This window comes from Bos indicus x Bos taurus, chromosome 8 (genome assembly GCF_003369695.1).
Source record: "Bos indicus x Bos taurus breed Angus x Brahman F1 hybrid chromosome 8, Bos_hybrid_MaternalHap_v2.0, whole genome shotgun sequence".
In the NCBI taxonomy this organism is placed as follows: Eukaryota; Metazoa; Chordata; class Mammalia; order Artiodactyla; family Bovidae; genus Bos; species Bos indicus x Bos taurus.
The window spans coordinates 78,142,923-78,168,758 of record NC_040083.1 but is presented as its reverse complement, the minus strand read 5'-3'; the positions used below and the strand labels follow the sequence as shown (position 1 = coordinate 78,168,758).

The 25,836-nt window shown below is 41.5% G+C and overlaps 1 protein-coding gene across 9 annotated transcripts in view; it reads right to left on the bottom strand.

Moving 5' to 3' along the window:
- NTRK2 (neurotrophic receptor tyrosine kinase 2) overlaps positions 1-25,836 on the bottom strand; it is a 414,185-nt gene that overhangs the window by 172,681 nt on the left and 215,668 nt on the right. For 6 of the 9 annotated variants that reach the window (XR_003512340.1, XM_027550137.1, XM_027550133.1 and 3 more), the window contains exons 14-15: positions 16,307-16,354; positions 10,041-10,229 (exon numbers count right to left, since the gene is read on the bottom strand). Coding sequence is in view for 8 of the 9 variants with exons in the window: in XM_027550137.1 (XP_027405938.1) it covers positions 10,041-10,229; positions 16,307-16,354 (237 nt within the window). In the remaining variant the exon portion in view is untranslated. Of the gene's footprint in view, positions 1-5,443; positions 6,170-10,040; positions 10,230-16,306; positions 16,355-25,836 lie in introns of those variants that run through there. The other 3 variants (XM_027550139.1, XM_027550140.1, XM_027550138.1) reach the window with 3 other exon arrangements.

The following is a 25,836-nucleotide window of genomic DNA, read 5'->3' as shown; positions in this document are numbered from 1 at the left end:
TTAGCTGAAGTGTCTCCTTGGGGAACGTCATCAATGTGAATTCATACAAGCCCCCTCTTTCCAAAAGTGGGCATAAGGTATGAGGACCACGTGGATTCATCCCCAATCCTACAACCCCTCCCTAGCTTAGCCCACACACAGAAGCTTGGCCCTTGATAACACAGAGCTCTGCTAAGAGAACAAAAGAGGGCCCCCTGGGATGTCAACACCAAGGACCATACTCACATATCAGTGATCAGACCCTGATCTGGCTAAGATTTGCTTTAATTTAAAACTTGGGATTCAATGTGCAGGAAACATCAGAGAGTATATACAAACTCAGAGAAGACACATGGTTCAGGAAGTGAGTGATACGGTTATTCCCTCTGCTACTTGGCCATCAACTTCCTCGAAGTCCAGGAGTTCAGGAATCTAAGGCAGAGCTCCTGGTCATCAAAATCTTCCTAGTTTTCCTCTTCAGAGGCCAATGCTAATAAAGGTCTAGGTAGGGCTCTAGGCAAACTAAAATCTTATATGTACACAAGGAAATTTTAGTCAAAATAAAGGTTCTTAAGAGAGATAAAAATATCCTAAAAATGACAACACTTGGGGAAGAAGAAAATGGCCCTCTCTAAATAAAAGCTAAGAACCGATACAGAAGCACAACTACTTCTCTGGATATCAGGTACTGGCATTAGTTGAACTAGGAATAAGGATGAAATGTCATCATTAGCATCATGGTTCCTGAACCTTCATAAATAGAGAAAAGGAGGGAGCGTGGTAGAACAATATGAACAAAGGAATTTATATTCATGGGCCAGAGGAAGTAAAGCCAGGATAGAGACAATGTGAGGCCAGTTCGTCCAGCTGGCCGGGTACTCTATTAATAGAAAGTAGGAATTTGTCCCTGGGTAACAGTTTCTCTCTGTTCATTAGCAACAAACTAAAGGCCAACCCACTTGTAAAAGCAAACTCTTTTCAGGAACAAGGGTGGAGATGAGTATTAGGCATGAGAGCATAAATGAATCTGAAAATCCATCCTTCTTTCAGGAAAACATGTTGGGTGGCCACTCAGTGGTGCAGAGATATCATGTAATCTCCTGTAATGAAGGCATTCCATAACATGGAGACCAGCTCTTTTAATATAATTAGATAGTGTGGCATTGTATCCTGTCCCCCCTATATCAACCACTTATTGGAACATTAGGAATATGGCACTTAGTCTAAATGCCATCATTATCTAATAATCACTTGGGTTCCACTTTAATGCACCCAGAAAGTCAATGGCATGGTTAAATAAATGTGCTAAATAATAGCAACAGGGTAAAAAGAATGTTGATGTCTACCCATATTCATAGCACGTACAGGAACTGGTGAAAATAATAGAGAAACTAGACATTAGATTATTGTTTTCTTTCTAGAATTCCCCTTTGGCTCCCCACCCACTTTGGTTCAACACTGAACAAATCTAACTTCTTACATATCATAGGAATCTGTGTATTCTGGAATTACTTTTAGAACCTATCTACTTTAATAGGACTCAGCAAAATACCAACTCTGAAATACTCCAGTATGTCATACTGATGATAGAGGTCCTCTGTCCAGAACTCCAGCTTAGGCCTTGATGCTTAAAACATTAGAAGAGGAAGCCTTTCATGAGAAGACTCATGAGGAAATCTCATAAAGAGATTACTGGCCCACTGACTGCATTAAGTTTAGGTAAGGCAGGATATCTAAAGGGAGACTCCAATTTATCAGAGGTCCTTGCACAGCCCAAGAATCCTGGGCAGAAGAAAAGGCATCTCTACATAGTGGAAAGCAAATCAGATGTAACCAGCCTAACCCTTTCAGATCCAGGACTCCTGGCTCTCTGAAAGGAGCTAGCCTGCCAGGGTGAAGAACTAAGAGGCAGAAAGTGATCATCTGCTCCAACTGAGCAGTCAGCTACATCTGGAGTCATGCAGAGAGCTGATCCTAAACTGAGGCACTCAAGCTTCCTTGGCAAATGAGGGAGCCTTTTGCTCCTCAAGTCCTCTCGGCCTACAACACAAGGTTTGTCTCCTCTGTGACCTTCACCCTGTAAAAGCTGAGCTTCTCTGGATTAAGGGTCACTTGAAACCTGACCTGCTAAGGTCAGCGCAGCCCACCTCTGTCTTAACTCCTATGTTGTTGCTGTTCAGTCACTAAATCATGCCCAGCTCTTTGTGACCCTGTGGACTACAGCATGCCAGGCTCCTCTCTCCTCCACTATCTCCTGGATTTTGCTCAAATCCATGTCTACTGAGTCAGTGATACTATCTAACCATCTCATCCTCTGCTGTCCCCTTCACCTCCTGCCCTCAGTCTTTCCCAGCATCAGGGTCTTTTCCAGTGAGTGAGCTCTTCATATCAGGTGATACTCCTACGAATAACCAAGCAAATATAAGATCTGACACCAACAATAATACACCCAGCGAGCTTCCTACAGACTTTCCAACACAATTCACCCAAGACAACCCATTACTACAGAGATATGAACAAAGCCCAGTACAAATAAAGGCCAGGATTCAAGTGATTAGACTTTATATCATAGGAGGTTAAAAGGACAGTCACAAGATGACAAAGTTTGATATCCAAATGATATTATCAGTAGATATCTCTGTTAGAATTATAAGTAAGTTTTTATTCCATCTTTATTTCTTATGTTTTCCAAATTTCCCTCTATAACCTATAGTATTTATTTTTAAAGAATTGCATTTTAGGGACTCTGAAGGCATTTTGGTGAATGAAGACTTAATTGTCTTACTAGCAGAAATCAATCATCAGAGCTATGCCAACTAGGGAGATCAATCCATTATGATTTGCCCAAGACTGTCTTGTTTTAAAAGAACCTCCACAACCCTGGTTGGGGGGCAGAGTACAGTTACTGTAATACTGACATGTCCTTCTCCTTTGGACCACAAATACTACCTTCTAACTTTTACCTCCCTGAGGGAGCTCAGGCATTCAGAAATAGACTGCATCCTCTCAGCCAAAGGAAGAGGGCTCAGACAGCAAGCACTGTGAACACTTTGGGCTGCTGTCTCCATTTCAGGAGGCTGCTTTACTCCTAGAGGCTAAGCCCGAAGAGGGAGATTGCCTTTTGTGGTTGGCTATCAGGTTGAAATGAGAAGTAGATCTCTCTCCAGTTCTTTCCTGTCCATGGTGTGGAGCAAATTCATCTTACATACTTCAAGAGAAATATCCACTATCAAGGGGCTTCCCAGGTGGCGCTAATGGTAAAAAATCCGCCTGCCAACACAGGAGACGTAAGAGACACGGGTTCCACCCCTGGGTTGGGAAGATCCCCTGGAAGAGGGCATGGTAACCCACTGCAGTATTCTTGCCTGGAGAATCTCATGGAGAGAGGAGCCTGGGGGGCTACAGTCCATAGAGTCTCAAAAAGTCTAACGTGACTGAAGTGACTTAGCATGCACACATTCACCAATTACCATGATAAAGAGCAGACAAAGAAACTACAACACAGTGAAGGAAGGGCAGTATGGCTGTACCCCATCAGGAGAGCTGGCATGATGACAAATCTGAGAAGAAGCCCAACCATGGTGGCTTACCCTCTCTAGCTGGCAGAATTAGTTAAGACAGAGAAAATCTGCACTTCACAAAGAGAAAGCCTGCACTCCGTTACATTAGCTGCCATGAAGGATTGAGCTATGAGTGAGCATCACATCCAAGAAAAACTCCCCTTCTGTCATCTCTGCTTAACCACAGGGAGCACTCAGTGTTCAAAGCATCTGGGTAACGGGAGCTCCCTAGCAACATAAGAGGCTCCTCTGCATATGTTTGCTGAGCTGGTTGTAGTCCCCAATCTGCTGGCACATGTGAGAGTGACCAACCGGAAACCAAAATGGTGGTGCATTTGATTAGATTCATCCTGCTGGTACCTCTCTCCAGTTGGGCTGGGCTTTGGAAAATATCCAGAATAAACACTAGATCCTGCATCTGCTGGGATGCTTCTAGCACATCAGTGATGATTTGGTGAAATTGAACTGAACTGTCTGGTATGTGAGAGGGTACATAATTTCCTCTTGATTGGTCAATGATGTGGAAGTAAAATCAGAATATCACTATGAGTGCCTCTGTAACCTAAATCCATAATAGTTTTTTTTTTTCCTTTTTTAGCCATTAAATGTAAGATGGAGTGTTTTCTCTGAGAGGTCTAGGTATCCTATAATTGGGTGATATTTCTTTTTTGATAACAAGTCATATCACCCAGGGGTCAAACGCTAATAGAATGAAGTCTCTTAATTTACATAGTCGTAAATGTGCTTGAATTTTCTTCTCAGAGGAGTTTTTAACATGTCTTACATTGTACATATAATTATGCAGCATATATTTATTTCCTTTCTACAAGGGAATTCAAGTTGCTTTCTTAAAACATTATTTGATAGCTTCTTACCATCTCCTCTGGAGTTGAAAGGAGAATGTAGTATCAAGCTGTGATAGCTAGCAGTGGGAACCTATGGCACCAAGAGACAAAATTGGATTGGGACTTTACAGAGTCTATGAGCAGTGTGCCATGAAGACTCCCATGAGATGGGTTGTCAGCCCACTGTGCCATAAACGAAGCAATTTCTAAGGATCCTAAAATAACTGCATTCTCTCATCCCTAACACTCATGCTGGGCAAAATAGACCTAGGTTATTTTTAAAGTGCAGGCCATAGCCTTCAAAGGGATATAAACAGTTCCCAAAGCAGCTATCTTTTGGCCAATTAAATACTCAGAAGCAAACGTACTTTTGAAAGACAAAATTAGCAGGCAAAGGACATAAGAAAGTGCTAAAGCAATTGTTTCTGCCTGTTTTTAAACCCTATCAAATGGACCATCAAAATGGACCATGGGAACAGATTGCACTGAAGTTTGAAGATAACCTCCAATAACTCTCAACCCTTGATGTGACGAGCACTTGGGGTCTTGGATATACTTCAGAACTTTTGCTCAGGTGTACTCAAAGTAATGTTACAAATACGTTCAAAACCTCTGCAGTTCTGTGAAAAATACCACTTCCATTACCTCCCCTGGCTGGTAACACAATGACAGTGTAGGTATGGCAGCTAAGAGGATCAAGAGGGGTGCCCTGCATGATCTTTTCAACTACTGTTAAAACACTCCCTCCCTTTATTATGTTTTATTTCCTTAGTCTTTGCTGGTCTATGAATCTGTGCTTATCTACATAGTTACCTAATAAGCATGTAACCAATGGGAAAACACACACACACACACAAACATATACACACACACAAACTATAATAGTTAGAGGAGCATGGTGCACTCTGCAGGAAATCAATCAATGTCCATTTCATTGGAAATGAAATCAAAATGGGGAAAGTCAGAATTCCTTATCTGCATCTTCCACAGAGAGTTAGTTATTAGCCCTAGATACACATAGAGGGCATGCGCTGTAAGAACGAACACATACAGTACATATTTAGAGACAATTCTCATTTAATGTAGACCCTCCTCCTAGGATTCTAGCTAATTTATAAGGCTGCTCTAGGAAAGACACAATTCCAGAGATGACAACAAGTCTATGGCATTTGCTTTTCCTGAAGGGGAAGCTATAACACATTCCCACCCTTCAAAAGAACCCAAGATTGATGATTCAGGGGTATTGTTGGTTAGAGTGGGTTTTCTTTCTTTTTTTTTCCAGTTCAGAAGTTGTGTTTCCATTGTACCCTGTCAAAAATGTTCTTAGAAGACAAGGAGAGGACAGTAGCAGAGCTGCCCTTGAGCCAAGTTGGTCAGTCCTACTAGGAAACAACCCCGTGTGGTCAGATGACATGGTTTTCAGACACGTCTACACAGACTAGTTGAATTAAAGACCAACTGCAGCCTTGATGTCGCTGAGCTCCTCAGCTCCATCTTGCCATCCTGATTGATCAAGGAGATGGGTCTATAGTTAAAGTGGCATAGCACTCTGAGGGCTTAGTCATTAGAGCACACTGCTTTCTCTTGGGAAGGCAACTTCTTGCTTGGCTAGGTTTTGGAAGCTAAGGAGTGACGTCAAGATGTTGTCTGGCCAGAATTTGCAGATAACCATAGAACTCTTCTCCTCCATCAGGCATGGATTTAGCCTCCTTTAGTTCCTGCAGTGACACAGGAGCCTCCAAATACCAAATTATTATCAGGCGGTCTTGGGGGAACCTCTGGGCCCTGCAATAAAGTAGACAGACTTGCTATTGGAAAGTGCTCGGGAGCAATTCAGCCTTGTTCAGATTGTTCTAAAATCCTGCAAACCACCTCTAGACTTTGAAAACCTCTCATAGCTCCTGAGAGTGAAAAAGTACTTTGGGGGATATAATTTAGCATCATCCTTCACTCAAATAATCTTACACTACACAACATTAAAGAAATATGGCTAAATCATGATTTTTGGTTCATTTGTTTTGTTTTTAGAACAAAGTTACACAAGCAGGGAGGCTGTGTCACTTTGGACAAACTACTTCTGAGCACTGTCTGTACAATCAACTGTTTGTATTCATTGATCTTTAAAGTCATAAGCAGTTGGTGTATTGTGGACCAAATATGATTTGTGCTGATATATTTTGTTGGTTCCACTCATTATTTTAAATCTTGGAGAACTCACATTAAAAAAAAAAAAAAAAGCCTGCTCTCTCTGGAAAATTTGGAATATCTGGTAATACCAGGCCCATATTCCATCATGATCTTCACCACACCATGTCATCTTTCTGATCCAGCCTGTTTCTCATATTGACCCTCTAAGTCACTGGGGTTTAGGATGCTTGCTTAGGATGCTTGCTCTAAGCTATCCTAACCTTGTGCTTTGTAATTACACAATGTCTTTCAACACTGGCCTCCCCAAGGAGACTCGCTGAGGGCAAGGAACAAGCCATCATTATCACTCAATTTCCAATTCTTAATATTGTAGGAATATTGTGGGTAGTCAATAAATATGTGGTGAATTGAACTTCACTTTCCACATTAGATTCTTACAATTCAGTGAAACATGATGGGATCACTGTTTGTAAGATCACATGTGTATTCTAAAGCCAACATCTTTGAATAGCAGGCAGCTTTAGGAAAGAGAAGTAAATGTGCTGGTTTGTGACCCAAGCCTCTGATGGGTCCATCAGAGACTGCATGTTTCATGTGATATTTTGCTTTAAGCACATGAAGAAAGTTCCACACTTTTTCTGAGAGCTTCTTAAATTTGTTTTTCAGATGTAACCTATCCAACTTCTTGGAAGAGCCCTTCTTTAAAGGTTAGCTGTGAAAATATTTGAAGGGAATAAGTTAACTGAAAGCTAAGCTACCAAAATTTCATGGGCCTACAGCAACAAATCCCTCGCCTTCTGTATGTCAGATCTATGCATTTTGAATATTTTAATTTCTGAATGACTACAATTAGGATCTTCAAAGAAAAGATTCTTTGTTAAAGGCTTATTTCTTCTAAAATTCTATCTAAATCTACTTAAACTGGTTAATATGTAAAAAATTCATCCAACATTTAAAAATCGATGTAGGTAAGTTTAATAAGAATAGACCCAATGAAAAAGGTTCAGTGTAATAGGTCATTTACACTTGTTACAAGTCTGTTAGTAATTAATGTTTCATTAATATATAGCCATATCTGGTCAACATCTGGCCCACATCAGAGGCAAATAGTGTCCCATACTATCATAAAGTAGTTCAATGGGTATAGTTTCTGCTCTCTAGGAGCTTACAATCTAACCTGATTTTTTTTTAATTTAATTTTATTTAACTTTACAATATTGTATTGGTTTTGCCATATATCAAGACTACAGAAACATATACCAGAGTGGTAACACCCAGGGCTTCACAAAAGGCATCAGACACGTTGAAGATAAAGGAAAAAAATATGGGGTAAAGAATGACATTTAAGAAAAAGTAAAGAGAGAAGAGAAGTAAATTGCTTCTTCATTCCCATTTCTTTGAAAAACAATTTATGGAAGATGTGTTATTTTAAGTGTTCTTAAAATCATGAAAGAGCATATGGCTTGATGCTTGAAAGAAAGAAAATTTCTGCTAGTATAAGATGCTAAGTGATTGAGAACACGGAACCAGTCAGGATGGCTGACTGAAGGACTAGAGTTTATAATGAAAAACCAATGGTCTGGAGCCCTCTGGTAAAGGACAGAAGCTGAAGGAAGCTGCCAGTCTCCTCAACTCTCTTCCAATCCCTTCCAAATGGGAGTGGCATAGAGTGGTTGAGCTGTAAAACCAAAACTCCTTTAAAATTACCAAAATGTCTAATCAAAAACCTTTGTAAAAACCTTCATGGATGCTAGACTAAGGAAATAACCTTTAGAAATTTTCTTGTGGGATTTGGAAGGAAACAAAGCACACTTAGAAAGAACCACAGACTCAGAAGCCCAGCCTATTTGATTCTATAGCACGTTTGTTTGTTTCCTTGATCATTGGTTCATTTTCTCTTATTGGACTTGTTGGACTAATGCTACCCACTTGATTATTCAGCTTTAACTTTTCTCCATTGACAAAAGCAAATTTTTTAGCACAGTTTAATTTTAGTCAACCTCAATTATAATGTAGCCTCTGGTTAACTGAAGTATATCATACAGCCTGGTACTGGTAGTGGTGACGGGGGGGTGGGGGTGGGGGGACAAAATACTCTGTTTCTAGTGATGACAATCAAAATGATGACAGATTCTCTCATTACAGTGTCTTGCATTGCTTTATTATTTCACTGTTATGCATGTAGGGCATTTCAAGAACTGTTGGGGGATGCTTATCTCAACAAAGAATACACATTGTAAGCAAGGCCTCCACACATCTTGTTTACACCATAATTATAATATTAGAATTAATAATATCTTGATTTCAAATAATACTTTTTATTCCAAGGAGCTCAATATTTTTCATATATGCTATTCTATTTATCTTGTCATATTACAAATTCAACTGAAATCTGTGGTGGGGTCTCACATATTACAAGATTGTAATACTGTTCTTCCTAGTGATTAAATTCAAAATCAAATCCATTGTTAAACATACCTCAGGATAAATTTGAATGAATAGGAGGAAATTACAGATGTTTGTTGATATTTTAAAAATACTCACTGCTAAATCCCCTTATCCGTGAGAGTTCTCAGTGGAAAGTCAGTCCCCAAAATCTAACCTTGAAATAGTCTACCTTACCTGAGACAGGTAAGAGCAGGAGAAGAGTAAGATGGGGTAAGAACATGCAAACAGAAAAAAAGATACCTACTTGTCAGTGCCAGGGAACCCAGGGGACCTTAGCCACTGACAGTCTGACCCTCAGAGTCCCTTATTCATGTTAAGGGAAGGCCTAGAGTTCCAATGACATAAGCCTGTTTGTTCACTGTGGTTTTATTTCTTGTTGTCCTTCAGGCTTTGTCCTTCATTCTTTATATTTGAGCAGTGGCTCAGAAAATAGTATAAGAGTCTCCAAGAAAGATTTAAGTTCCCCAATAGAGGCTAATGGGTTCATCTGGTTCTGAGAAACATAATTCAGTGTAGGCACACCTGTTGCAAAGTCCCTTTGTTATTGTGATATCACAGCAAGTCTCATGATAAGAACTAAGACTGAATAAAAAACCCAGAACTACTTAAATTGATACCACCTGTGTGCAACACAGAACATTCCTGACAACCATTGGTGTATTATTTTAAAGACTTTCAATAAACCAAATTTGAATCCCACCAATTGCTTATCTTCTATAACTGACGTATGTGCATTCTAATGACACTTCTGGTTTCTGTCTCTATCTTTTTCAAGATAAGCATGCCTTGATTCCAAGTTCATGTTGACAAATGGTTTTGGAAAACTGATCCCAAGAGAAGTCAGTTCTGCCCACAGTTCCAATCCCAGCAGGAGACACACCCTAAGAATGCCATAATCAACAAACTAAATGATCTATTCCATGGGCTCAAAGCCTCAAGAATCCATAAGACATTTCACTTCACCCTCCCCTCAATCATCCTTGTCAGGGACTCTGATAAACATGCTGCTAGATACAGCTATGAAGCAAATGGCCCAGTAAGTATAAACAGCTGTACTTACATGTGTCTGGCTTGAGCTGACTGTTGGTAATGCCAAAGTACTGGGGATTTTCAATGACAGGAATCTTGGTCATTCCAATAATGACAGCATCAGGGCCACCCTCTGAAGACGACGGGGTGTTACTCCCATTGGAGATGTGATGGAGTGGGCTGGCAGAGTCATCATCATTGCTGATAACTGAGGCTGGGCCTGAAGTTGGAAAAACAGATATTCTCCTATAATTCTTCATGGTTTTGTTGAGCTATAATTGATATATATAAAATTCACACATTTAAAATATACAATCCAATAGGCTTTAACATATTCAGAGAGTTGTAAAACCATCAGAACAATCTAATTTTAGGACATTTTTATCATTTCAGTTAGCAGTCACTCCCCACTCTGCCCACTTCCTAGCCCTAGGGCAATAATGAATTGACTTTGTATCTATACAGATTTACCTATTGTGGATACTTCATATAAATGAGATCATATAATATGTGATGTTTGGGGACCAGCTTCTTTCATTTAGTGTAAATTTTAAAAGTTGATTCACATTATAACATGCATCATTACTTTATCCCTTTTTATAGACAAATAAAATTCTATTGTATGGATATGTCACATTTTTGTTGATCAATTCAATTGATTGATATTTGGGTTATTTAAAATTTTGGCTACTATGAATAATGTGGCTATGAGCATTCATGTACAAGTTTTTGTGTGGACATATGTTTTCATTTCTCTTGGGTGGAATTGCTGGGTCATGGCAACCCACTTCAGTATTCTTGCCTAGAGAATCCCCATGGACAGAGGAGTCCGGCAGGCTGCAGTCCATGGGGTTGCAAAGAGTTGGATATTACTGAGAGACTAAGCATGCACGCACAGTAGCTTTATGGTTAACCTTTTGAGGAACTGCCAAACTATTTTCCATATTTAATATCTCCACCAGCAATGTATCAGGGTTTCAATTTCTGTACTTCCTTCTCCTGTAATTTTATATCAGCTTTCCTCTCTGTTCTCTGAAAATCTTTAGAACACTCGTTGAAATTCCCAGCATGAATCTAGGATTCCTATTATACAGTGTACTGAAAGATGACCTGTGAGTTCAAAGATTGGATCCTGATCCTTTCTCCACTCTTTGGACAAGTCACTTACCTTTTTGTACCTCTACATCCACTTACATGTGTAAAATGTGCAAAATGATATCTTTTTGTTACTTTATTAGGCTTTGAATGAAACTTCTGATGAAAATTTGCTTCATATGTATGAATTACTAAAAAAATTTATAACTGGTCAACTAAAATTGCATTGGATTGTCCTGTTACTATGTTCACTTTCCCAGAGACTACACCATTTTTGCCTACAAGATACTTTCATAGCAATTATGAATCAATCCAATAGCAAAGTTCTGTGCTTTGCCTTTAGCTATAATATTATTTGTAAAGCAATTACATGGATATCTTTTTTTTTTTTTTAACCCGGGCCTCCCCTTAGAATCCCCTGGAGCACTTCCTACACGCCACACTGATGCTCCCACAGGACCGAGAGAGAACTCTGTGGGAAGGGCACCGGGGAGGTTATCCGGATATCTTTATATTAAAGCAATAACCATAACATTTTTTCATACGAGATTTGAACTTTACAGTCCAAAATCTCAGAATGTATATGCCTATAAATACAGTCTACTGTGTCTTATGTAAACAATTCATCCATTGACCACTAAACCCATAATGTTTGCAACCAAAACACATTTCCAAAGATAAAGGTCTACATTCATTAAAAACTTCATAACAATTAAGATCTCAGGGGCTCTTGATAGACATACCCTACAAGAAAAGTAGACAAAGTCCCCTAGACATATAGTACATGTGTTTCTGTAGTATGTTGAATAGATACAAGGTCCCAAAGAAGGCTCCCAGTGGCCAGGGCTACTATAATAAGCTAAGAAGAATACAGGAAGAAAAGGATATGGAGGAAAGACAAAGAGAAGACAAAATCCAATGTGCAGCCAAGACAAATGTGTGGTAGGGAAATGAAAGCCTGACTGCCTATTTCCTGAGCAAGGCCATGTGTGTCCATCCAACAACCAGGATGTCTCAGCTGCTGCTGCTGCTAAGTCACTTCAGTCATGTCCGACTCTGTGCGACCCCATAGACGGCAGCCCACCAGGCTCTGCCATTCCTGGGATTCTCCAGGCAAGAACACTGGAGTGGGTTGCCATTTCCTTCTCCAATGCATGAAAGTGAAAAGTGAAAGTGAAGTCGCTCAGTCGTGTCCGACTCTTTGGATTTTCTAGGCAAGAGTACTGGAGTGGGTGGTCATTGCCTTCTCCAGGATGTCTCAGCACCTCCATCCAATCTCTACCTTCTCCTTCACATTTAACTTTTTATGTAAGAAGCACAGAAATTCTAGAAACAAAAGCTGTTATATCATACATTTTTGAATACCCTCTGAAATATCACAGTAATCCATCCCCAACCCCCAAAATCCATTTTCTGTCTTATATGGGGATTATCACTGTTTGGAGGGATAACAACTGGACATTCCCCAGCTAGCTGTCTTAAACTATGTAAGAGGCAGCCAACTGCTATTATAGGTAATTTTAAAAAGCATTCTCTTAAGGGGATGTGTATTTAAATTGCCTTTAATGATACACTCTGGCTTACTTCTGCAAGCAAGTTCTCAAACAGCCAATTTAGAAGCCACCAAACACTCAAAGCCAAGGGAAGCTCACTGGTTGTGCTCATCTTGAGCCTAGCTCACTGGTGTTTGTAAACAGTGGAAATTCTGCCAAGAATAGTTATACAGACAAGTTCTTTCTAATATTCTTAACCATTCCTGTTTTATGATTTGCTTTTTGACAGGCCCCTATCACCTAGAGCTTAAACCCAGAGGTGGAAAATGGAAATGTGCTATGCTAAGGTTTCTTCTTGTCAATAAGACCTTCCCTCCATGGGCTTCCTTGCTCCAGTCCTGGCTCAGCTGTCCCCTCCTTCGAGGTTAGCAAAGCATGCTACTACCCGAGCTCCCCGGGAAGTGTGCAGTGAAGGCATTTCTCAGCAGATTCCAGGCTGCACATTTACCCCCAGAATGCAAGAGTTGTCATGTTACTCCACATGCTGTCAGAAGGCCAACAATATTTGCTTCTGAATTCCCTGCAACAATTAGAAATGCACTGATCCCAGTTGCTTTGTCTCTGATTCTCTTTTGGCCCAGGGCAGGCTGTCCACATTCCCATAGCATTCAATCATTTTGGAGGAGGTTGATACTTAGAAGACAATGTTGAAATTCCTCCAGGAATTCAGGCTCTGAAGCATCTGCCATGTACACAGCAGAGCCTTAGTTAAAGAGTTCAACCAAGGGACTTGCTCTCTACTTCTTGCCTAGCACCGAAGAACACTCTTTCCTTCCCCGCCTTGCCAAGTAAAACCCCCAACTCCGAGGTAACAGATCCCAAGGGAATGGGCTCTCTGTTTGGAGGGAAATTTTTTGAGCACAGAAATGGTATAAAGCACCAGAGGTAATTTTTCAAAAGCCTTTTCACTTTGCCAGAAGGTCACTGTTGACAAATCTGAGCAACATATAAACCTCAACAATTTATCAAGTGGCATGTTAATTCAAGTGCTGTTTGTTTCATTATTGATGTTCCAAATCCTGGAAGATTGATACAGCTGGCAAGGTTGCAGAGTTTCAGCCATTTTTCTACGAACATTTTGATCTAATGGAGCACAGCAAAGTCGGGAAGGGGAAAGCTCTCGGGGGAGACGATGAATGTCTATATAATTTGACAGCAGCCTGTCTGTGCAAATCATGGATGTCTCGTTGTGTGTCTGTGCACGTGGAAGAAACACTGCGAAAAGACAGACAGAAGAAGAATCGGGGGCACATCACAGCATGTGAGAAATTCACAGGAGGACTTGAAAAGATGTCTTATAATATTAATAAGAAGTTTTAAATTGCTGGGTATGTGCAGCTTGCTGAGTTTGGGGTAGATAATTCTAATTACTGAGCTGACAAATAGGAGCTATGCCTGGAAACATTTTTAGCCCATTTTGATTTTACTGTGTCTCACGTACAAGGAGGCATTTTTCTTTTACCAGAGCTGCTCAGTAATGTATCTGGCATTTATGACTTTACAGACATTTTTAAGCCTGGCTGAGACCTTTTTGCCCTGGTAAGAATCGATGTAGGTCATCTGGAGAAGGAGTTTCCTTTTCTCAAGGCCAACATGCTTTTGAGGAGAGAGACAGATTATTGTTAATCAGATAGCCATATCAAACATGTCTTTTGTTTTCTGTATTCTGCTGCTTCAACATCTGCGGCCTTGGTGAAAGAGGAGGGACTGCCAGTTCCTAGAGATAATAAAGTGCTTGCCTACAAAAGTATGTTTCATATACAAGCCGACCTATCCACAATCTGTGCCCCCAAACCACCTTCCTTATCAGGCTATCAAACTCCAGGCCACTATCCACCTGCCCCATCACCCCAGAGCCACATATCAGACAAATAGGGATGGTCCCTTATTCAACTCAGCCAATTCTAACCTGCTTACCCTGCCTCGCCCATTCCTTTCTGCAGAAACCACAGTAGAGGCTCTTGTCTATGTTTTACCCTCACTCCCTCTGCTTCCTGATGGACCCCGTGTCCCCTTCAGCATCATGGTCCCCACCATGGCATGATCTGCCCTCTTCTCTTGGGATCTGTGAGTAACAAACTACGTTTTCAGTGGCAGTCATCTCCTGACTGTGGCCTCAACACACTTGAATAATAATAAAACCTACAAAGCAGCAGCACCTCTGATGAACTGTAGCTGAAAGAACAATTCTGAAGAATTCCCTCAGCTGTGGCCTAAAAGGATGAAGCCCGGTTTTTGAAGCTTACAGGGAATAAGCGCCTCTCTACAGAGCAAACTGGCCTGGAAAACACTCACATAGTTGCAGTGATTTGCTCTTTAGTAGAGGGAAGACCTCATCTCACAGCACTGTTGTGGGACAGTTAATCATTCAATTCCCCTCTTCACCACAACCACACACAGAGTGAGCACAAAGCCCTGGAAAGGCCTTCAAGATTGCACAGGCAAACAATCTCCTCTCTGCTATCTTGGCAATATCTTGGCAAATCGCCTATGATCAGCTGGATCTGAAATTTGCCCCAGGTCATTGCAGACAAGTCCTGAGCTGGTTGCACTTAATGTTCCAACTTTGACACATTCCACTTCTCTTTGCTAGTTAAGAGCTTTAGTCTTGGAATTCCTGGGGCAAGATAAGGGTCAGGATGACTTCCCCCATCAGGGCCCTTTGGCTCAGTGTCTGCCACCTCTGGGCCCAGCCAGTGCGATATTTTGGATCACTGGACAGACACTGAGAAAGACTATCCTTTAGGAAAGATCTGCTATCAGGCTCGATGAGGGAAAGGAAACAGGCTTCTTTGTATGGATGGGATGAACACGCAATAGGTGGATGGTTTAGAACTAGAAGACTGACCCTGGTATGCTTCTCCTATTTTACAATTTTCCCTATAACCAACTTTGCTACCAAAATAAATGCTAACCAACAGATAGTCAAGATGAGGCCAGATCTTGGAAATGCACAGGCAAGATGTAAAGACAGTGTTTTTTCATGCCTTCTAAGCAATTCCTGTTCATTGTCTCTGTACCCATAGAAAATACTGAACAAATTAGAGGCCCTAGGAGATCACACCTGATTCCAATCCTAGTGATGAGATACATTATCTGCACTCATTTGGTAGCTACAAACTCTGCTTTTCAATTGCCGGCACACAGTCTGAATGCAAGGAGCAGAATGCAATCAAGCACAAATCATAGCGTCTGGACGTTAGAGTCCTGCATTGAAAGAGAAGTGGTCATAAATGAACAGCTGATTTCCCAATTCAGAAATTTATTACATGTTGGCCAATGGAAGAAAGTTTAGATCCAAGCTTGCCCAGACTTGAATATTCAGCTAACTGTTTGCTATACGTGGAGTTGGAGTACACTCGCATTTTATTCCCTTAACCTTTAAAATGCAGCCACAAGCTAGATCTGGATCACAATTCACACTTCCTCATAGGACAAAACAAGTTGAGGTCAAAAATACAAAACCATCTACTGAAGTCAATTTTCCTTTTCTGGAAAATTCTAGACTTCTTGCTTCAGCAAAATAAAAATTGGGATCACAGAAAAAGAATCAAGGGCCAACAAGTAATAATAAAGAGGGTCAAAGCAGTTTCATCCTAATTAAACAACACAAACTCATTGCTTAGCCAAAGAAGTAGGAACTACTTACCAACACCTTGTCTTGATTTTACTTTCCCAAATCCAAACCATGAGAAATCTGAAAACCACAACAAAACATAAAATAAACTTCGAAAGAGAAGCGTAAACCAGAGGCATTCAGCCCTATCCCTAGTGAAATAACAAACTCCCCCAAAAAGCTCCACTGGGGACCAAAACTTCCCTTCAAACACCTGGAAACAAACCCTTGGGTTTTTGTGTAAAGATTTATTTCTCGTCCTGAGAACAGGGAGGTTGGGATCAGAAAAGAGGCGGCAAGAGACTGTCTTCGCGAAAAATGGCCAAAACCCAGGGTTCAAGGCACTGAGCAGATTTTCCTCCTCACTGTCTCTCTTTCCCCTAAGTATCAAATCATCAAACAGGGAACTGCAGGGTGAATGCAACACAGTGCATTTGACAAATGCACCCTGGTTCTCAACCACGGACATGTGGGGAAATAATAAAAAAAAAAAAAACAGATCTTTTCTGGAGCAAAGACAAGCAGTACAAAAAAGGAACATGAAATCCCATGGGAGAACTGACACTCAGGCTGGATGGGGATTCAAGAGGAAGAAAGAGGATCACGATTCTACATGGATTCCACAACCGACTTGCTGTGTGATGGTGGGCAGCTCCCAGCAGCTTCGTGCCTCTTTGTAGCACAAGGCTCCAGAGGCATGTGAGGGGAAAGGTCTGCCAAATGTTTGGAGGTCCTCAAGTGAAGAAAGCCACAGTGAAATGCCTGTTTGCTTCCTGGGCCCCACTGTTCCCTTCTAGGTAATTTCCTCCATGTTCAAAGTAAATTCAGCACAGCAGGGAAATCTCTGGATAAGAGGCCAATAAAGTGTTTTTTGTTCAGTTACTAAGTCATGTCTGACTCTGAGATCCCATGGACTGTAGCATGCCAGGCCTCCCTGTTCCAAATTTGCCCAAGGTAATGGAGCCCCAGGTATGTCTGATAAAGAGAATGGAGCCCAAGTAAGTAATAACTGTGTTTCTCAGCTCCTTAGATCTGCAGTGATTTTTACAGGCGGCTAGGATAAAAGGCTACATAAGAAAAGAGCCCATGGAAGTGAAAAATGTATATAAAAACTCTTTGCACACTCAAAAATGCCTTACAAAGTTGTCACGATTGCTATCTTTTTAAAGTACATTTAAGCCTTTCCTTTATTGGTATTCTACAATTTCAGCTGTAAGCCAGTTTTTACTTCTGACTGGTACTTCTCTGAATGCTTTTTTCCAGGTTCTAAAAGGCAGAGGGAAGGCCTGGCCTCTACCCAATGCTAAAGAAAGATTCGTTTGCATGAAAACATTGACCTCATTTACTGCATCCTCAGTGTGGCAAGGCCTATGGATTTCTTAGTTACAACTAATCTCTTTCAAAACAGAGTGAATTTTCCTACTGGTCACTTTCGTTTTTCTATATTCTTTTGATTTACTTAGTTTTAATTATCATCATGGATTAAATATTTGGACTCTTTTCACTTGAGTATTTTCTCAAAATCATCTTTCTGTCTTACCGAGCACCCACTGAAGAGCAAGGCCATAGTGCTCCTCACAGATTACCCATTTCAGATTATTGTCCATTATCCACGGTCATAACCATAACTTCCAGGAATATCCTTGTATGTCTTAGGTGCTCCCATCTCCATTTTTAGAGATCATACCCTCAAGATAAATTCCAGAAATAGAATTACTGGGTCAAGATGGGGAAATACTGTTAAGGTTCTCAATGCACATTATCTAATTGTTTTCTCACTACAGGAGGTCTTTCACCAACAGTGGATAAGAAGGTGGACTGTGTATTTCCAAAAGGGAAGTTAAGGGTGAACCATTTCTGATATCCATCCTGCCATTGGTAGGTCTTCAACTAATTGAACAAACACGTGCCTCCCATCTTCGCCACAGGAAACCATTCACCACCACTCTCACCACCCGCCCCACTCAACCTGTCCTAGGCTGGGGTTTGGCATAGGTGCAGTAGGGAGGACTACAGGTATGGAAAGAATCAAAGTAAGGCAGATACCACTTGTGTAGTCATTATACTTCACCAGGTTCCTCTCCCACCACAGACTCTTCTCCCCTGCTTCTCAGCCAGACCTTATAATAAACCCCTGCTCCTTGACAAGAGACTGAGACTCAGAACAACTGGCTGATAGGCTTAGCAAAAGCCACAGTTACTAGTGACTGAGCAGGGACCTAGCTTTCTGATGCCAAATCCAGCATTTTTTTTCTTTCATAATTTCTTTTCCAATCCTCCAAATAATCAAAATTAGCCAAAGTGAAGAGAATGGCAACTCATTCAAGTATTCTTGCCTGGAGAATCCCATGGACAGAGGAGCTGGTGATCTTACACTCCGTGGGATCTCAAAGAGTCGGACATGACTGACTAACACTACTACTACTATAATGTCATAATTAGGATCCAATTTTATACATAGAAAACACTTGAATTAGTCATTCATTCCTCATTTTTTTTCTTCAGCAGGCATATTTGAAGAGTCAAGAATAAAGAACTGCATGGTCTTCCCTCAAGGAGATTAAGATCAAGGATCAGCTCTCCTAGAAGAACATCAGGGGTATATGGGAACTCAAAGGAGGGCTTTCTAGCTGAATCTGGGAGGCAGGGTAGGGGGGCAGTTATGGGGGAAGAGTTCTCTGGCTTCTTCACAACAAACTAAAATTCACCAAGAATGGGAAAAAGCAGAGGGGTATATTTTCACTGTAAATTCTTCAGTTATGATCAGAGTGGGAAAAATCATATTTTTCAAGGGGCAGATGCAGCTGGAAAGAGAAAAAAAAAAAAAAGCCAAGACACATAAACAAGGGCCAAGCCAAGAGTTTGGAATCTATGGTGAAATTGCAGGTAGACCCTAGAAACCAATCAACCAACCTTAGGCCAGGAAGAAACAAGATCAAAATTAATTTTAGAAAGTGGTTGCAGGATAGAAACAAGATGATACTAGAGAAAGACTGAGGGCAAGAGACTGGTTGAGGAGGCTTTTAGAGAAATCAGAGCCTGAAAAAATCATGACCTGAGCCTGGTGGTAGGGAAATGAGATAGGGACAAGATGGGGACTGCTGTCTGGTCTATTTAGGGGAATCAAGAGGATTTGGACATTGATTTTAAGTAGAGGAGAGTATCAGAAATGAACAAAGATATTCTTGAGTTTAGACAACAAGACACATGGTGATGCTGCCCAATGTCTCCAAGGAAATTGACAGAGAAATAGGCTTAGGGGTTCAACTCACAGTGTGGGTATGGGACACAAATCCCAAATAAGGTAACTATGTGGGAGATTCCCCTGAAGTAGGAAATGGCAACCTGCTCCAGTATTCTTGCCTGGAAAATTCCATGGACAGAGGAGCCTGGTGGGCTATATTCCATAGAGTCATAAAGAGTCTGATATGACTGAGCACCTAAGCACCAGCAGCATGTGGAGAAAACCTAACAGGGAGACATCTAGAGTTTGAATCTCAGGTCTAGAGCTCAAAGTTGTTGTTGCTGAGTCGCTAAGTCATGTCTGACTTTTTGCAACCCCATGAACTGCAGCACGCCAGGCTTCCCTGTCCTTGACTATCTTCTGGAGTTTGCTCAAACCCATGTCCATTGAGCCAGTGATGCCATCCAACCATCGCATCCTCTGTCGTCCCCTTCTCCTCCTGCCTTCAATCTTTCCCAGCATCAGGGTCTTTTCAGGTCAGCTCTTTGCATCAGGTGGCCAGTGGATCTGACCAAGTTTAACCAGAACCCAGAGTCCAATGGAGAACAGAGGCTAGTGGCTGCAGCTGAGACACATTTCTTCTTTGGGCATGCAAAACACTCTTTTTGGCAGGTACAGATTAAAGTGTACAACTGAGGCTAACTTTTAACAAGCTTGCTCCTAAATTGCTAAAATATTTCTAAGTTCTTTTTAACATTAACACAATTATTATGTAAGAGAGAATGTAATATCCTTGACCATATGCCAAAGTTCTTGGAAAATTTAACAGACCAGGCAGAGCACTATCACATTGATACCTCTCTCCCCTCCAAAAGCTGTCCTTTGTTCAACAGCTTTTTCTTGATGAATTTAAGCAGTAGTCTTAAAACCGTGATACTAAATGTCAACCGCAAAACTTTCCCATGAGGCCAAAAAGAAACAATTTCTCAATTTCCTGCAATGTTTCACCCATTGGGAGTAGAGTCCTGCCAAACATTCATTTATTTTCTATTTAATAAAGAGACACTTTATTCACTGCAACATAAAGGGCTCCTTCAAAAGCAAATGTAGTTGCAGCAAGATTAAAGGAACTCCTTCTTTTGGAATCTAGACCAACAAAGACTCTATATTATGAAATTAACCAATTAAATCCATCTCTCTTGAAGAAAGTTCTAGAAAGGTTTTCCTCATCCAGAGAAAAGGAAGATAGAAAAGAAAATAGCACAGCTCTAAAATGAGACTCAGAATAATAAAATAAATAGCCATAAAGATTGCTTTTCAAATGTCTCTCAAAGGAAAACTAAAATTTAGGGGTTGAAAAGAAATATTTATGATGTAAGGGAGAGAATCAGAGGAAGGAGGGAGAAACAGGCAAAGTGGAAGAAATTTAATCTTCCCTGTGGTGCTGAATGGTACAAACACTAAATGTGATTGTTAGAAGGGTTCTGATCTCAAGAGGATGTCATTTATGGAGTTTTGATTTGTAATTTTCAGAAAAAAATTGTTTTTATATGTTAGAAGGGAAAGCAACTCTTCCAACTCTGGAGGAATTAAAATTTGCTGTGTTGTCAATTAAAATTTCTTTATAATGTTCTTTTTATTATTGAAATTTCTCTATATTTCAAGGCAAGACTCATCACCCTCCACCCCAAAGAAAAGCATCTCTAATGCTGTGATGATGGAAGCACATGGGAAAATACGATTCACTGACAAAAATGCACTTCACGTCCAACTTCTCATGGCCACACCCATCCCCTGGAGGACCGGTGAGAGAGGAGCCATGGGCTGCCTGGCTGCAGGGAAAGTGTTCAGCCCAGAGTACACTTCAGAGTGCTTGGGTGAGCAGCGGACTGCCTGTCACCTCACTCAAAGAACTAGGATGACTGGTCATTGCACTGGAAAGGAAATGAAAGAAAAGGACCGCTGTGTTGATGATACAATCATCTCTCTTTCCAACTGACACATAATCAGAGTGAGTAATAGTTTGCTTCAAATTAATTCCAGTTGCACAGGGCACAGAACAATGTAGTTTGGGGCCAAGTTTCCACTTCGATTTAACTTAATCTTTTACTTAAGGACACAACCTTTATATAAATCCCGTTTCCACAGACCAGCAAGAGGGCTCGCTTTAAGTTAAATCACAGTTCCAAAGGGTTCCAGATTCCTCCTAACCAGCCTCCATTGGCTCCATCCTTTCCCTTCCCTCAAATTTCCAATGTGACTTATGTTCACTGTTATTAAGAAAAGTAACACTGAACACCTCCAACTGACAAATTTGAAGAAAAATTATGTGTATTGTGGGGCTTCCCAGGTGGCTCTACTGGTAAAGAACCCACCTGCCAATGCAGGAGACATAAGAGATGCAGTTTCGATCCCTGGGTCGGGAAGATCCCCTGGAGAAGAGCATGGCAATCCATTCCTGTATTATTGCCTGGGGAACCCCATGGACAGGGGAGTGTGGCAGGCTACAGTCCATAGGGTCACAAAGAGTCTGACACAACTGAATCGACTTAGCACAGCACAGCACACATACACAGTTATTAACTGACGCCATGACCTCTAAATTCCAATTCACAAATTCAAAATCGCATTTCATGTATATATGTATTTTTCTGGAGAGAAAATCCACATATTTCCTTGGATTTGAAAAAGGTACTTCACTGCAAAATGCTAAGAACCAGTGAAATACATATAAATAGTTTCAGAGACAAAAGTTTAAATGCATAGGTACTCAACGTCTGGGCTTCCCTGGTGGCTCAGTGATAAAGAATCCACCTATCAATGCATAAGACATGGGTTCAGATCCCTGGGTCGAGAAGATCCTCTCGAGAAGGAAATAGCAAACCACTCCACTATTCTTTCCTCCCAGGGTCAGAGGAGCCAGGTGGGCTACAGTCCATGGGGTCACAAAGAGTTGGACAAGACTTAGTGACTAAACACCAACTCTGCATCTAAATTCTATTGAACTATATTCCCTATCAACTGTTGAATCAGGTGCTCAGAACCATCTGTCATCTCCCAGTTAGACTTCTACAGCGACCTTCTCCCCATCTCCTGGTCTGTTGCTCTTGCCTCCTCTGAACCTCTTTTCCATAGACCTGCCAGAGTAATATTTTCAAGAATCTGTCAGATTATTGCGTTCCCCCACTGGACACCCTGTAAAGCTTTCTTGTCACATCTAGTATAAACTTCTGATGATGACTAGAGTCCTGCACCATGTGGGCTCCCGCACCCTCCCATCTCCTAGGAAAAGGCCACAGTGGTCTCCTTCCTATTTCTGCACACTCTGCACATTTCCCTGCCTCCTCCCCAAATCCTCTGCTCAGCCTTTCCTCACAGCTAGCCACCTCTCATCCTTCAGTTTTCAGGGCAACTATCCCACTTCAGAGGGGCCCTGACCTCAACCTTTTAGCCTGAGTCTCTCTCAGCCGCTCTCACTCGCTATCATCCCTTCCTTTTCAGTGCACATGCGCATGTGTTTAGTCACTCAGTCGTGTCTGACTCTTTTCGACCCCATGGACTGCAGCCCTCCAGGCTCCTCTAGCCATATGGGGATTCTCCAAGCAAGAATACTGGAGTGGATTGCCATGCCCTCCTCCAGGGGATCTCCCCCACCCAGAGATCGAACCCAGATCTCCCACACTACAGGTGGATTCTTTACTGACTGAGCCACCTGCTGCTGCTGCTGCTGCTAAGTCACTTCAGTTGTGTCCAACTCTGTGCGACCCCATAGACAGCAGCCCACCAGGCTCCTCTGTCTCTGGGATTCCCCAGGCAAGAACACTAGAGTGGTGCCATTTCCTTCTCCAATGCATGAAAGTGAAAAGTGAAAGTGAAGTTGCTCAGTCGTGTCTGACTCTTCGCAATCCCATGGACTGCAGCCTACCGGGCTCCACCGTCCACGGGATTCTCGAGGCAAGAGTACTGGAGTGCGGTGCCATTGCCTTCTCCGGACTGAGCCACCAGGAAAGCCCAAAAATACTGGAGTGGGTAGCCTATCCCTTCTCCAGGGAATCTTCCCAAGCCAGGAATCAAACCGGGGTCTCCTGCATTGCAGGTGGGTTCTTTACCAGCTGAGCTACCAGGAGCCCTCCTTCTCAGTATATACCAATAAAGGATCTGACTCACTTCCAGTATTATTTCTTGTCTTTATCCTTTACTAGAACTTGAGTTCCATGAAGTCAGTGACTGTCTTAGAAGAGGCTCCACCCTCCTGAAGTAGACTCTCACACAAGGATTCAAGTGATGAATCCTTCAGTTTATTAGGAAAGGATCCAGGAACACTAGAAGGGGAGAGAGCCCATGACACAGGGAGAGAAAGAAGCCTGGAGTAGATATATTATCCAGTGGGTTACATTGGGGCCAACTAGAGCTCAAATCCCTGAGTGCTTGGGGACAGGGTGTAGAACGCATCTCAGAGTTTTTCTTACCAAAACATGAGGAAGTTGTGTCATTTACCTTCCAACCACCATTTGTCATTCTGCTAGGAGAGAGCCCTGGGGCAGAGTTCCCAGTGTTTGGACCAAGACACAGGGGCGAGCACAGGATGGCGGGACCTGGGAGGACCTGATGGGGATACCAACAGGATTTGCTACAGGAAGCTTGTCTATGTTGCTCACCACCATCTCTAGTGCCTAAAACAGGCCCTCAATAGATACTCATCAAGAAGAATCATATTTAAAAGCATAACAGTAGGAAGGACTGCAAGTCTAATAAAAATATCAACAGGCAAATTATACACTCAACATAAAAACAATATTTTGCAAGTATATTTGTTGCCCTCTTGATTAATTTACTCCCCCCACCTGTAGCCCCAGCCCCCACCATGGAATCTCAGAAAAGTATTTAAAAGTGAGCAACACCTAGAACCCAGCATTCTGGGCAGGAGTGTGGAATAAAGATGCTGGACCAGATGTCAGGTGCGAGGTCTCACTAGATGCTGTAAGAAAAAAACTTCATGCCCTTGGGTGGGTCATTTCTCTCCCTCACAGGCTCTGCTTCCTACTCCATGAAGACAGGGGCTGAAAAGTGGCATCAAAGGTCCATTTGAGCCCTAGCAATCCATAGTGCTAATCACCAGGCATGTATGACTGGGAATAAATTGCCACTTGGCCTTCCATAGCTTTCCTGAGCATGGGTATTTTGGGATTGTGAGATCATGGGCAATTTAAAGAAAAGCACTCTGTCCACCGGCCTAGATTTCCTCCTGCTAAATAATACTCAGATGCTTTGGGGTCACTATTTCCTCATCTTGTGAGAAGAGCCTGTGCTCTGCAAAAGCAATTTCTAAAAAAATGGTACTTATCAAATACTTGCTAGATGTTAGGACACTTACTGGAGATTCGATATTACTTTAATTAGGGAAAATTGGTCAGCTTCTATTCCAGCATTTAAAAAAAATAAAATTAAGCTAACGTGATTTTTAGATCCTACAGACTTAAGGTTCAGAAGCCTCAAGTGAGAATAGACAAAGCAGACTTGCTCAGAATGTGGCAAAATGGTCTCTTCCCCTTCAAACATTTAATTTTGAGGACAAAATGTTGCCAACCACATCCCTCTTTCATTTTGAACATGTAGACTATTTCAAAGAAACTTCATTTGATCTACATCTCTGTCATTCACAAACATTACAAAGTGTTGGGTGTTGTTTTTTTTTAATCTGTTGTAAATTCTGAAGGTTTATTCTTTAACAAAGGAGGTCACACTATCTACTCTGAGTGGATTAAAAAAAAAGGAAACTGCAATTCCAAAGGGTTAGTTTTAAACTTGGAACCTTGAGAAACCCAGAAGCAGCCTCTGTTTACTAGTAATAGTTGACAAACGTGAGAGAGGCATATTAAAGCTTTGCCTTTCTGAGGTACCACCTCAGTGAGAGCTCAAAACACTATAAACACTTTTTTCAGCTGTCACAAGCTCCCTGCAGGGAAGACAGGTGATGTCTGGTTGCACACATACAATATTTCCCTAATACTGTCTTCACATTCAGGAAATCACTGCCTCAGATTCACCCCAGACTCCCTTCTCTCTGCAAAGCAACACTGCTAAGCACTTGGAGCAAGTCTTTTGGGAGGAAAATTGGCTAAGTCTCATCATTTGAGAAGTGATATTAGTGGCCTCAAAGAGAGTGACAAACCCATAGAGTCTGACAAACACTTTATGTCAGACTCCCCTGAGCTTTCATTTCCATGGAAAACCTAAACAGTGACTCAGAGACCTGAGCTGACTTGTTCAGACCTGTCTGTGGTGCCTTCACCAATTGAGGCCAAAACATGCTTTCTGCTCTTCCTTGCACAAAAACTGTCGCCATAGGACATGCATTTGAAAATGCTTTTGCAATTGT